Source organism: Salmo salar, chromosome 05 (genome assembly GCF_965601325.2).
Source record: "Salmo salar chromosome 05, fSalSal1, whole genome shotgun sequence".
Taxonomy (NCBI): Eukaryota; Metazoa; Chordata; class Actinopteri; order Salmoniformes; family Salmonidae; genus Salmo; species Salmo salar.
In genome coordinates, this window is record NC_138295.1 from 70,327,554 (window position 1) to 70,342,856 (window position 15,303).

At 42.9% G+C, this 15,303-nt stretch overlaps 1 protein-coding gene across 1 annotated transcript in view; it reads left to right on the plus strand.

Annotated features, from left to right (window-relative positions):
- The window catches only part of LOC106605599 (zinc finger protein 1035), a 42,474-nt gene extending 27,864 nt beyond the window's left edge, over positions 1 to 14,610 (plus strand). Inside the window, exons 2-3 of the mRNA XM_014201419.3 lie at positions 5,064 to 5,129; positions 5,342 to 14,610. Coding sequence (XP_014056894.2) covers positions 5,391 to 13,616 — 8,226 coding nt within the window. The 5' untranslated portion in view covers positions 5,064 to 5,129; positions 5,342 to 5,390 and the 3' untranslated portion in view covers positions 13,617 to 14,610. The remainder of the gene's footprint in view (positions 1 to 5,063; positions 5,130 to 5,341) is intronic.
- The last annotated feature ends 693 nt before the right edge of the window (positions 14,611 to 15,303 follow it).

Below are 15,303 nucleotides of genomic sequence, written 5' to 3' on the forward strand. Positions count from 1 at the left end.
CAATCACCCTCGGTCTGGGGCTCCATGCAAGATCTCACCTCGTGGGGCATCAATGATCATGAGGAAGGTGAGGGATCAGCCCAGAACTACACGGCAAGACCTGGTCAATGACCTGAAGAGAGCTGGGACCACCGTCTCAAAGAACCATTAGTAACACTACGCCGTCATGGATTAAAATCCTGCAGCGCACGCAAGGTCCCCCTGCTCAAGCCAGTGCATGTCCAGGCCCGTCTGAAGTTTGCCAATGACCATCTGGATGATCCAGAGGAGGAATGGGAGAAGGTCATGTGGTCTGATGAGACAAAAATAGAGCTTTTTGGTCTAAAGTCCACTCGCCGTGTTTGGAGGAAGAAGAAGGATGAGTACAACCCCAGGACACCATCCCAACCGTGAAGCATGGAGGTGGAAACATCATTCTTTGGGGATGCTTTTCTGCAAAGGGGACAGGACGACTGCACCGTATTGAGGGGAGGATGGATGGGGCCATGTATCGCGAGATCTTGGCCAACAACCTCCTTCCCTCAGTAAGAGCATTGAAGATGGGTCGTGGCTGGGTCTTCCAGCATGACAACAACTCGAAACACACAGCCAGGGCAACTAAGGAGTGGCTCCGTAAGAAGCATCTCAAGGTCCTGGAGTGGCCTAGCCAGTCTCCAGACCTGAACCCAATGGAAATCTTCGGAGGGAGCTGGAAGTCCGTATTGCCCAGCGACAGCCCCGAAACCTGAAGGATCTGGAGAAGGTCTGTATGGAGGAGTGGGCCAAAATCCCTGCGGCAGTGTGTGCAAACCTGGTCAAGAACTACAGGAAACGTATGATCTCTAATTGCAAATAAAGGTTTCTGTACCAAATATTAAGTTCTGCTTTTCTGATGTATCAAATACTTATGTCATGGAATAAAATGCAAATGAATTACTTAGAAATCATACAATGTGATTTTCTGGATTTTTGTTTTAGATTCCGTCTCTCACAGTTGAAGTGTACCTATGATATAAATTGCAGACCTCTACTTGCTTTGTAAGTACGAAACACTGCCGATTTTGCATGTTATCAAATACTTGTTCTCCCCACTGTATGTTCGTCAAAAGAGAGATCAGGGTCCAGAGTAATGCCGAGGTCCTTCAGTTTTATTTGAGACGACTGTACAACCATCAAGATTAATTGGTGTTGATATGAGCCATGACCAGCCTTTCAAGGCACTTCATGGCTACAGATGTGAGTGCTACGGGTCGGTCGTTATTTAGGCAGGTTAACTTCGTATTCGTGGTCACAGGGACTATGGTGGTCTGCTTCAAACATGTTGGTATTAGACTGTCAGCGACAGGTTGAAAATGTCAAGAAAGACATTTGCCAGTTGGTCCGCAAATGCTCCGAGTACGTCCTGGTAATCGATCTGGCCCTGCAGCTTTTTGAATGTTGACCAGTTCTAAAGGTCTTACTCACATTGGCTATGGAGAGCGTGACCAAACAGTCGTCCGGAACAGCTCATGCGCTCATGCATGTTTCAGTGTTACTTGCCTCGAAGCAAGCATATAAGTAATTTAGCTCGTCTGGTAGGCTTGTGTCACTGGGCAGCTCGCGGCTGTGTTTCCATTTGTAGTCTGTAATAGTTTGCAAGCCCTGCCACGTCCGACGAGCCTCGGAGCCGGTGTAGTACGATTCAATCTTAGTCATGTATTGATGCTTTGCCTGTTTGGTTCGTAGGAGGTCATAGCGGGATTTCTTATAAGCTTCCGGGTTAGAGTCCCGTTCCTTGAAAGTGGCACCTCTACCTTTTAACTCAGTGCGAATGTTGCCTATAATCCATGGCGTCTGGTTGGGGTATGTACGTACAGTCGGTGTGGGGACGACGTCATCGACGCACTTATTGATGAAGCCAGTGACTGATGTGGTGTACTCAATGCCATCGGAAGAATCCCGGAACATATTCCAGTCTGGTCTAGAAAAACAGTCCTGTAGCTTAGCATCTGCTTCATCTGACCAGTTTCTTATTGACTGAGTCACGGTCCTTCCTGCTTTAGTTTTTGCTTGTAAGCCGGAATCAGGAGGATAGAATTATGGTAAGATTTGCCAAATGGAGGGTGAGGGAGAGCTTTGTATGCGTCTCTGTGTGTGGAGTAAACGTGGTCTAGAGTTTTTAAACAAAAAATTTTTTATTAAAAAATTAAATAAAATCCCCCTCTGGTTGCACATTTAACATGCTGGGAGAAATTTGGTAAAACAGATTTGAATTTGCCTGCATTAAAGTCCCCGGCCACTAGGAGTTACACCTCTGGATGAGGGTTATCCTTTTTGCTTATGGTGGTATACAGCTCATTTAGTGTGGTCCTAGTCCCAGCATCGGTTTGATGCGGTAAATAGACAGCTACAAAGAATATAGATGAAAAACTCTTGGTAAATAGTGTGGTCTACAGCTCATCATAAGATATTCTACCTTGGGCGAGCAAAACCTTGAGACTTCCTTAGACTTTATCCACCAGCTGTTGTTTACAAATCTACACAGACCGCCACCCCTTGTCTTACCAGAGGCAGCTGTTCTATCCTGCCGAAAAAGCATAAAACCCGGCAGCTGTATGTTATTCATGTCGTCGTTCTGCTACGACTCGATGAAAGTTTTTTTAATGTCCCGTTGGTAGGATATACGTGATCGTAGTTAGTCTATTTTATTATCCAATGATTGTACGTTGGCTAATAGGAATGGTGGTAAAGGCAGATTACCCATTCGCCGTCGTATCGTTACAAGGCACCCAGACCTACTTCTCCGATATCTCCATCTTTCTCCTGCGAATGACGGGGATAAGGGCCTTGTCGGGCGTCTGAAGTAAATCCTTCGCGTCCAACTCGTTAACTTCTTATGGGCAGGTGGGACGGTAGCGTCCCACCTGGCCAACATCCGGTGAAATTGCAGAGCGTGAAATTCAAACTTACAGAATTATAAATATTTAACTTTCATAAAATCACAAGTGTAATACATCAAAATAAAGCTTAACTTCTTGTTAATCCAGCCGCTGTGTCAGATTTCAAAAAGGCTTTACGGCGAAAGGACACCATGCGATTATCTGAGGACAGCGCCCCGCATACAAAAGCATGAAAAACATATTTCAACCAGGGAGGTGCGCCACGAAAGTCAGAAATAGCGATAAAATAAATGCCTTACCTTTGATCTTCTTCTGTTGGCACTCCAAAAGGTCCCAGATACATCAAATGGTCTTTTTGTTCGATAATGTCCTTCTTTATATCCATAAAAACTCAGTTTAGCTGGCACGCTTCAGTCAATAATCCACCCAGTTTCCCTCCATCAAAATGCATACAAAATTAATCCCAAACGTTACTAATAAACTTTTCCAAACAACGTTTATAATCAAACCTTAGGTCCCTTAATACGTAAATAAACGATAACATTTAAGACGGAGAATCGTTATTGTCTTTACTGGAGAAAAATACCAAAGAACACGCTCTCTTCCACTAGATTGGAAACACTACAGCCAAAATGGGAGCCACCTAGAAAAACTACAATTTCTGGTTAATTTTTCCAAAAAACAGCAGGGAACTCTTTCTAAAGACTGACATCTAGTGGAAGCCCTGAGAACTGCAATCTGAGAGGATTTCGCCTTATAATAAAAGTGACAGCCATTGAAAACAGTGGTAGGCTGAATTTGTTTTGGGGGGGATGGTTTGTCCTCAGGGTTTTAACTGCCATATCAGTTCTGTTATACTCACAGACATAATGTTAAGTTTTAGAAACTTTAGAGTTTTCTATCGAATTATATGCATATCCTAGCTTCTGGGCCTGAGTAACAGGCAGTTTACTTTGGGCACGCTTTTCATCCGGACGTGAAAATACTGCCCCCTACCCAAGAGAGGTTAAAGAAACAATCTTCTTCCACTACGGGGTGAGTAATCGCTGTCCTGATATCTGAAAACTCTTTGTTCATAAGAGAGGGTGGCAGAAACATTTTGTACAAAATAAGTTACAAATAACGCAAAAAAACACACACAGTAGTACAATTGGTTAGGGGACCGTAAAATGGCAGCCACCTTTTCTGGCGCCATTCTTCTCAATTATTTTCTTGGAGACCTTCAATGCTGTGCTTAGATACAATCCTGTCTTAGAGCCCTATGGACAATTCCTTCGACCTCATGGCTTGGTTTTTGCTCTGACATGCACTGTCAACTGTAGGACCTTTATATAAACAGGTGTGTGCCTTTCCAAATCATGTCCAATTAATTGAATTTACCACAGGTGCACTCCAAGTTGTAGAAACATCTCAAGGATATTCAATGGAAACAGGATGCACCTGAGCTCAATTTTGAGTCTCATAGCAAAGGGTCTGAATACTTATGTAAATAGGGTATATATATATATACCATATATATATTTTATATAAAATATACATTAAAAAAATTACAACCTTTTTTGTTTTGTCATTATGGGGTATTGTGTGTAGATTTAAGGGGGGGGGGTTGATTTAATCCATTTTAGAATAAGGCTGTAATGTAACAAAATGAGTGTCTGAATACTTTCCGAATGCACTGTAGCTTTTGGGTTGTTTCTGGACATTGCCATCTTACTACTGCTCTTAGCTGGTAGATCCCTCTAGTAAAGACTGATGGTGTAGCCTAATACCCCTTTCTCTACTGTGCCAACCAAGACTGTGCTGGCTTAGATATTTTCTTTTCACATTGTCCTTTCCAGCACAGTTCCAACAACTATGGTGGATGCATAATCAGGCCGGCAAAGTACAGCTTGGGTACAGGGCTCCACAAATGCTTCTAAATTGACTACCCTACCTCCACCAAGGAAAATGTCTGCAAACTATGGGAAAATAAACATCAAGACAATCCTTTTGCAGCCACCACAATGCCTATACTGAGCCAGAGGAGTTTGTGAATTTGAAATCCTTTTGTATATCGACTCATGAACCTCTGCAAGCTCTGTTCCAATGACATTGGCCCATTCAGAAATGGTTAAATGTAATGACACCCTGACTTGGTGTTACTTTCTATCAACATAAAACATTTAGAAGACCAAATTTGATTACCTTTTCTGTTTTATTTTCTAGCTTCATGGGTAAATGTAGCCTTACCCACATCAACCTGGACCCCATGCACACATGCTAAAGCAGGTGGTGAGTATTTGGTCCAATTGTTTTGCATGCAGAGACAAACGTGACAAGAAATATAGCATAACAAATGTAGACATTTGCCTTAATATGGTGTACTATCCTTGTACAGCTAACATTTGATCACCAATACCCACTTCTACCAAGGTATTTTAATGAACTGTATGTGGTATCAGTGTGCAATATTCAAAATGTCATGTATATTTATTCTCTTTCAGGATTGGGTTTTGGAAAACAGTGTTCCCAGGTCACCTGTGGAGGTCGAGCATGGCTCAAGGATTTAACACTTGTTTTCGGAACCTTCCGCCATTGTCGTCGGATTCAAGGACTTTGAATGTGCCTTTGGATTCTGAAGATAGTTTGTCGCACCACCTTGAAAGTCTCATTGAGCATAGTGACCTTTCCAACACCGTGGTTTCACCGGAAAACATTTCCTCGGACATGAACTTGAGTTCAAACTTTTTCTCAAATTCCAATACTAGTTCTGATTTTGTACAACAGAAATACTATGATGACGTCGTTTGGCAAGATGAGGGTCAACCAGTACAACATGAAGGTCAGTTTAATCACACAAGCAACAGCCTCTTTTCCCCAGCTAGAGCAGCTAGTTCAAGTAATTGCCTCTCAACTTCAGGTGCAGACCTAAACCCCCATGATCTTAAACAAGAATGTGACTTATTGAACCCTTCCATTGCAGAGGACTACTCAGATGTTAGTAGCTGCTCAGAGTCCGATGTTGACAGGACAGGGCCTTCTTGTGAAATGTTAAAACATGGTTCAAATGATTCTCCACTGGTTGCAGATGACAAGAAGGAAAATGAATGTGCATGGAAGAGCCCAAAGACCAACACAGGTTCCCCAGAAAGCATGTCTACTTCAGAGAGTGAGGTAGAGGAGGATCAAGATGAACCACCAGAGAAGGAAAAGGAGACATTCATGATGCAAGAGAATAAATACTCAGAGACCTCCGGTGCTCCAGAAAGCCTATCTGTTTCAGAGGACGAGGGAGAAAAGGATCATCTGGATGGAGAAGCACATGAGAAAGATGAGACTTGCATGGAGCAAGATGGTCAACACACAGACTCTCCCTCAGGTGCCGAAGAAAGTCTGACTGCCTCAGTGAATGAGAGAAAAGAGGAACTGGATGATGAAGCACAGAATGCAGAAGAGGGATGCATGGAGGAAGAGGATCGGTACTCAAATGTCAGTAGCCTAGAGGGCCAAAATGAAGGAACCATCGTAAGCGAGAGCTTTAAAGAGAAAGAAGAGCATTCATTATCCAAAGGAACTATGGACTCGCAGGGTATCGACGCATCCAACGCTCAAGATTCTGCTCACAAGCTGAATGATAATACCTGTGCCTTTGAATATCAGGATTCAGTTAAGGATAATGACTCTTTAAAGGTTGCTGGTCAAGAAAATGGCAAAAGTTCCTCTGTCATTTGTGGATTAGGCCTAGGGGGTAGCAATCAAACGTTTGAGTCTTGTTTGGAATTCCCTGGAAATCAATCGCTGAAAACAACTAGATTTCAGGAGATCGTTAGTAGTGGCACGCAAAGTACAAACTCAACCTATGAGGAAAGTGCAAGTGATTCCATTCGTGGAAGTGGAGGGAAAGAGGATCACAGTAGCTTTGATTTTTTGGAGCGTTGTTTAGGTCTGAACAACTCTGGAATTGAACAAAAGTCCTGTATTGAAAATGAGTGGCTAAGACCTATCGATGAGTCAAATGTATTGTCTTGTTTGGAAGAGGACCAGGCATCCCAACAGAACCTAATGCGCCATATCGAGCCACCAGACCTTGTGAGAGCTGGTCTTGAAAACACAAGAGAGACATTTCATAAGGTATTCACGGCAGATGATGAGCAAGAACCCCCAGTGCTAAGTGAATGCTACGGTGAACCATTGTCAAGAGAAGATTGTATGAGTGACACCGAGGGTAATCAGGAAAGGGGGGAGACCGGGTCTATTGATTCAACTGAGTTGAACCAGGAGGGAGGAGATTCAACTATTGCTAACATTGAAGACGAGAGGGATTTTGAGGACCAAGCAGCTCAGTTGAAATCCTCACTGCATATGAGGAAATGCATGCACCCTATTGTACTGCTCAGGAACTCCGAACTAAAAAATGACACAGATGGGGCTTATCAGTGTGCAGCGTGCCAACAGGCCACACAAAGTATAGACCATCTAATTGAGCACCACCATTGTAACCACTCTGAGAACAAATTCAATTTTTGTCAGACCTGTGGTACTTACTTGACATGTGATTCACTAGCCAAGAAACATCAGTGTGGTATTATTGATGAAAATGCACAACTCTCTTCTAATATGAAACCCCAGAAGAGAAAATCAACCGGGCATGCTTTGCACAAATGTAGATACTGCACACAGACATTTTACAGACTGTGTGATTACAGCAAGCATGTGCAGAGCCACTCGGGTAGAACTGAACACAAGTGTCATAGGTGTGGCTGTAACGTTTCACAATGTCGTAGTCTGAACAGACATTTATGTGAAAAGAAATGCCGGAGTCGAAGTTCACAAGTTCCTGTTAAACAGATTCAAACAACCCCACGTATCAGCATTTACAAAAAGGGAACTGTACATCCATATGTCCTCCCACCAAACAGCCCCTATGCCAATCTTCCAGATTGTTTTGTGAAGCTAGTGGACATTTGCAAGGAGCATGTTTGTCGTATTTGTGGGAAAAGCTTTGCAAGCAGTGCAAAACTTTACAAGCACGGATACAATGTACACCATACAAAAACTAGGTCATATAACGTTCGGCCTAAGTGTCAGAACACATATAGGTCATATAAGTGTCAGAAATGCCTGATGACATTCAATTATTCAAGCAATTTTAGCAGGCACAAGAAAAGATGCAAAGGAGCTGAGACGAATGAGAAATTCAAGTGCCCTCTTTGCCCACGCCTTTTCAAATATTCCTACAACCGATCCCGCCATTTGCGCGAGCAGTGCATTAAAGACTTTATACATGGAAGCTCAGGGAAAGTTGACATGAAATTTCGATGCCCCTTCTGCACCACCACCTTTACTAATGCTTCTAACCGACATAGACACATAAGACTGGTGTGCCTCAAGGAATATATACACAATGAGACTTCAAGGACCAAAGCTGAACGCCAGGAAAACGTGGCCCAGAAAGAAACACAAAAGCCGCCACTGAAAACAGCACTGAATCAAAATAATCCGGGTCTCAAATGCAACTACTGTCCGGCCGTTTTTGCTCATTCTTCTGGAAAGTACAGACACATGAGGAAACATAAGTTGTTTGAAAACACTGGAAAAAAGATCAAGTTCAGGTATTCAAGCATAATTCCCATTTCTAACAAGTCCATGGCTAGTATTGAGGAGCCCAAAGACGGTCCACTCTCCAGTGAAGCCAGCAGCCAGCCCTTTTCCTGTCTCTTCTGTGGAAAGTGGTTTAACACTTCATATTCCCTGAAGAAACACATCTGTAGTATGCACATGGGTGACAAACCATATCGCTGCCTGGAATGTGGAAAACGTTTTGGGAAAGAAATCCATCTTGTTGCTCACAAAAAAGTGCACCAGAGAAGGATACAGTGTACTGTTTGCAAGAAGATACTTCCTACCATTGGGGACTTGATTCAACACAGGCAATCTCACATCAAAAAGGGCATGCTTCAGTGCCCAGACTGCCCATCGCAGTTCCAGTACCCAGTGTATCTTCTTCGACATATGGCATCACATCACAAACTTCAGCAAGAGCAACCACTCAAAGAGAAAAAACAGAGGCACCCCTCAAAACTTGAGCCGCTTGGGTCCTTGCCACCAGTCAAAGAGCAGGAAGAGGAAGAAAAGTTGGGGTGCCCCATATGCCCAGAGGTCTTTCACAGTGGCACAGAACTGAGTAGTCACTGCCTAAACCATGTATCGGAGTCCTCTTCAAGTCAGTGTCCGTTTTGTAAACGCCTCTTCTCTTCCCGCACATCTTTGGTGCGTCATATACGCATTCATACAGGGGAGAAACCATTTTCTTGTCAGAGTTGTGGAGAACCTTTTCGTCGAAAAGAGTATCTCCAGTTGCACCAAGAAAAGTGTCCAGGTCCACAAAGCAAGCAAGAACTGCCCACTATCAAAGAAAGTGAAGATGTCTCATCAAAATCTTTGGTGACAAGAATAAGGAAAGTATACAAATGTTCATACTGTCCTCGGGAATTTGAAAAATTGCCCCGTTTATTACTCCACCACAATGGCCACATGCAAAATACAGTAACCCCCTGTCCAAAATGTGGTAAATGTTACAGACAAAGGCGCAAGTTACATGAAAGACTTTGCAATGGCTCAAACATAAAATCTATAGAGCCAGTCAGCACTATCTGGCATCCTTGTAGGAATTGTGGGAGGAAGTTTTCAAAGGATTATAATCGAGATGTCCATGAGAGGATTTGCAACTCTGTAAAGCCCTTGCAAAAAAACACCAGCAATTCTGGCAACTCAAACATGCATCCTTGCAAGAATTGTGGAAAGTACTTTACAAGGAGTGATAATCGGAATTTCCATGAGAAGACTTGCAACTCTGCCAAGCCCTTGCAAAAAAACACCATAGAAATTAGGACCAGTAGCAGGGACAAGTTGCAGCACAAATGCCCCCACTGTCCAAGCAAGTTCAAGTACAGAAGTTTTCTCCTGAGACATATTGGGTCACACACTGGAGAAAGATCATATCCATGCATGCACTGTGGTCACAGCTATGGAATCCAGTCACGATGCTTACAGCATGAAGCTTTCTGTGATGGTGTTAATAGAGAAAAGCCACCAAGTATCAGCCTTGGTGAATATAAGTGCAATATCTGCACAAAAATCTTCATGAAATCCCGAAACTTAAGGCGGCACATCCTAACGCACACAGAGGTCAAGCCATATCGCTGTAAGGCCTGTGACAGCTGTTTCTCCAGACATGATCATCTAAAACTGCACCAGAGTCGCTGCAAAGGGAAAAGACAACGTTTAGAGGTTCGCATTGCCAAAATTAGTCTTGCAGATGTTGGAAGGGGCTGGCAAAATAACCTGAACATTACCGATTCAGGAACGCAACAAGGGTTTGACTGCAGCATATGTTCAAAGATCTTCCCCTCTCACAGCATTATGGCCCGACATATTGCCATGTCACATGCTATAAGAACCGTCAGTTCATTTACTCATGAAAAATCACTTAAGAGACATATAAACATCGGTGCATGTCAAAGAATTTACGCAAAAACAAAGCTTTCAGAAAAGCTAAATGTTACAAGCCCACCATCTAGAGAGACAAACCGACTTCTACAGAGGATCCAGCTGCAATATAAAGACAAACGCAAATTCAAATGTACTTTTTGCCCTCGCCTTTTCAAAAGTGGTGAGCAATTGAGGGTGCACACCCGCTTGCATACAGGGGAGAAACCTTTTGGATGTTCTAATTGTGGTGAAAGATTTATCCGTAGGGACTACCTGCAGCGCCATTTCAACAGGTGCAAAGGGGAACCTCTTGACAGAGTGCTTTGTGACAGATGTGGCGACGTATTTTCGCAAGACGAACTCGAGAACCATCAACTGACATGTGTTGTCAAGTGTAAATCACCTGCCCGTGGTCGAACTGAGTCCACTGCTTGCAGTCCCCCAAAAGGGTTCTCCTGTGCTAATTGTAGTGCCCGCTTCTTGCTGTTCTCACAGCTCCAGCAACACTTTCTCAACACGCACAGAGACACTCCAACAAATCAGGCTTCACCTCTACAGGAGCAGTTGTCTGGCATGGTGAACATAAAAGAGGAGCCTATGGATGAAGGATATGGTGACACTTGGCAGAATAGTGATAACAATCCCATGCTTGATCAAGACAGTGATCCAAATGATATGAACAAACCCATTAAATGTCCACAGTGCAACTTGCACTTTGGAAATAAGGGTGGATTTGCCAGACACATGCATACACATTTAGGAGAGTACCCATTCAACTGCAAGAAATGCAATAAAGGCTTTTGGAACAAAAACTTATGTCGGACACATGTAAGGAAATGTAGACTTGTAAAGGTCACGAAGGAAGAAGTTAACACTGACTCTGTAATTACTTCAGAGCTGGATCCTACTCTTAAAGAGACTGTCCTAGTCTTCAACCAAGGTTCCAAAACAACAGGCACTGGGGTTTTGCAGACTAATTTCTCCTGCAAAGATGACTTGAAGGATTTAACACTGCAGAATTCCTCTGGAAATCAAGGCAAAGGAAGATCTTCCAATGATAGAAGACATAGTGGTCAACAAGTCCCAGGCAACAAGTACCAGTGCTCAGAGTGTGATAGAAGTTTCACAGATGGGCTTCTGCTCATCAGCCATTTAGAGGACCATGGGCGTGAGGAGCTAGAAAGAAAAAAGAAATTCTGCCAGCCTTGTGGTAAGACGTTTGCTAATCCTTCAGACCTAGCAAGGCATATGAGAGGCCACTGGAATGAGAAGACCTTTTCTTGCCCAGAATGCCCACAGACTTTTCCCTGTCCTTCTGACCTTGACATCCATAGAACTTGTCATGACTCAAATAGACCATTTGTCTGCAAAGAGTGTCAACAAAGGTTTTGGACCAGTCAATCTTTAGAAAACCATCAAAGCCAAGCTCATTCAAAAGAACTAATTCATACATGCCATGTCTGTAACAAGAACTATTCAATCAGAAGTTCACTTGTTAAACATATTAGGATGAAGCATCAAACCCAGAAGAACATGGATGTTGTTAACCACGTGAAGGAAAAGGAGACTGCAGTGAAAGAGGAATTTGACATGGAAGTTGATGTGGATGGAGGAAGTAATGCAAGTAATGATGAAGATGAAAATGATGCTAATGAGGACAATGACTCTGACTCTGCAGACTACTTCCCCTGCCATGTCTGTGGGAAAACGTTCACCACATCAGAAAGCCTTGAGGATCACCAACGCTGTCACCTCGGTGAAAAACCCCATGAGTGTGCAGAATGTGGCAAATGTTTTTTCCAGGCAGGACAACTGCAACAGCACCTTCGGAGCCACAAGTCTGAGTATCAGTGTCAAATATGTGGCAGAGGCTTTGTCTCACTCTTTGCCTTACGCAAACACAAGCATACTCATGGAAAGAGCCGTCAACACCGTTGCTCCAAGTGCCCGCTCAGCTTCACAGGGCCCTCGCAGCTGGCAGAGCACATGGGCACCCACCGCGATGACAATTTCCCTTGTGATATATGTGATCGCACATTCTCCTGCAAGATGAGTCGGGCAGAGCACCGGAAAATCCACACTGAGACAGAGGATGTTCCACCAGAGAGGACTGCATCCCCCTCTCCTACTGCCTCTTCCTCTACAATGAAGCACCTTCAATATCGTTGTGGGGTTTGTAATGAACGTTTCAAAGAACCAGAGCAACTGTCTGAGCATGGGTGCATGGCTGCCAGAGAGCGACCTTATTCATGCCATGAATGTAATAAGCATTTCTTGCAAGCGTCTCACTTAAATAAGCACGGGCTCAGTCACTACCAAATACCACAATCATACGTGTATCGGTGCAATCAATGCCACATGAGTTTCAACTACCGTCACAATTTTGTCAGTCATTTAAATAAACACGGTGACGATGAGGCTGCCGTAGAAGCTCTGAAAGGAGGCTCGGTGACAAATGCTTGGGAAACTGTTTCAGAGAAGAGAACAATTTACAAATGCCCAATTTGCCCTCACAGGTTTGCTCATGCCATAGAATTGGCAAGTCACCTTTCAATACACTCTGAGAACACGTTTGATTGCAGTGTTTGCAAGTTGACATTTCCCACCAAAAGCAAGCTTGCTGAACATGAGCGGAGCCATCTGACTGCTGCAACACAATACGAGTGCACTGAGTGTGGTCAGAGCTTCTTGGGCAGTGATTTCCCCCAGCATCACTGTGCACGTCGGCAACATGCTGTTACAGACCATGAACGCCCACATCTGTCTAATAGACAGTCAATGGAGGACGAGGTGGATGTTGGGGAGGACTTCTTTAATTGTACTGTCTGCTTAATGCGATTCTCTTCTCGCGGTAGTCTCCAGCAGCATCTAAACAAAGAGCATCACAATGAACGGCCATTCAAGTGCCAGTCTTGTGGAAAGACCTTTGCTCTGAAGAGATATCTCAGAGACCATGAGCGAAGACAACATAAGTTTGGCACTGAACGAGCCCACCCGACATACAAAGCCACGGACAGTGAGAGCCAGTACAAGTGCTCAGTTTGCCCCAAAACATTAACCTCGGCACACGACCTGTCATTGCATATGAAAGTGCACACCGAACAGGAATCTGGAGGAGACCACCGTTGTGACATGTGCTACAAATCATTCAGTCGACTGTCTCTTCTCAGGCAGCATCAAGAAAGTCATGTTGGACAAGTTGTATATGAATGCACAGAGTGTGACAAAGCATTTGCTTTCCCACATCTTCTAGAGGAACATCAAAAGTCTCATGCTGCTGGACCATAAGTATTTTTCCCACCCTCAAAATCCTCACACTAACTAAATGTAAAAAGACAAGTTTGACAATGGACATAGAAAATACCTCCTGCCTCACTGATTGTGTTCAATTGTCCAATGAACTCAGTAATGTCATAGAAATGTTTTTTTTCTGGTGCTGTTTGCAGTCATCAAGCAATTGTGTGTTCCATCTTAATCGTTTAAAGTTTTTGATTGGCTCACAAGATGCTTAACTGTGTTTTTACCCCATGTCTTCTCAGAAATGTTTGGCCTACAACCTGGTTCGTGAAAAGGTTTAGATTATATTTACAGATTTCCTCCTATTTTAACATTTTATATCTGGTCAGAACTGCAGTTCATTGATACTATTAGAGATGAGCTCCTTTCCGTAGAGCACTAATTTGTAATAGCCTCCATGTTCAATTGTATATAGTTGTTTAAATGTCTTATGTGCCCTGAATGCAATTACAAAAGTTTCAGTTCATGTTACAAAGTGAAATGTAAGCTTTTGACAATGGAATAAATTCCTGACTCTGAAGAAGTGGAATGGGCTGTCATTGACAGTTTTAGGAATCCATATTGACCCGTTTTTTTTCTTCTCTTTTTTCTTCTGCTTGCTAATCCATTACTCTGCCTAACCTTCTAAACATATTATCACTTAGACTTTAATAATAACATGGGATACCTTTAGCCATGTGTGATCCATGTAGCCCTTCTAAACATTTGAAAACTTTCCAAATCTAGAAACCACAGCATTGTATATTATGTAAATATTACATGATCGTAAACCATTTAAGTATTTGACATGAAACTGACCATTGTTGTAAGCTTTTAATTTTCCCTGTGTTAAACATTCTATCATTCATTCAAATGCCTTAAATATGTGTTTTGGATGTAGTAGTTCAAGGGCAACATTTGTTGACATTTTTTCCTTATTGGGTGTTACTTTTGTATGAATGGTATTTCAATCAAAATACATTAATAAACAAAATAAACCAGTCAACTGGTCATCTGTTGGATTCTTATTGATAACTTTATTTTAACTGAGTGTATGATTTGTCTTTTTGATTATAAAGTAAGAGGATCTTGAAACTGTAGTTGTCACAAGCAAAGTAATGTTTGCTCATGCATTGTTTATATATATTTTTTTATGTTGACTTAATAAGATTTTACACTACATCTTTTGGAAATTTGAATGGGTAAAATCAATTGTGCCATGCCCATGCTACATACACTCAGTGTACAAAACCATAAGGAACACCTTCCTAATATTACGTTGCACCCCTTTGCCCTAAGAACAGCCTCAATTTGTCGGGGCATGGACTACAAGGTGTCAAAAGCGTTCCACAGGGATCCTGGCGAATGTTTCTGTTAATGCTTCTTCCCATAGTTGTCAGGATGTCCTTTGGGTGGTGGACCATTTAAATGTTTTTTATTTAATTTAACCTTTATTTAACTAGGCAAGTCAGTTAAGAAAAATTCTTATTTACAATGACGGCCTACTCTGGCCAAACCCGGACTATGCTGGGCCAATTGTGCGCCACCCTATGGGAATCCTAATAATAGCTGGATGTGACACAGCCTGGATTCTAACAAGGTGACGCCTCTTGCACTGAGATGCAGTGCCTTAGACCGCTGCACCACTCGGGAGACTGAGTGACACACACAGGAAACTGTTGAGTGGAAAAACTCAGCA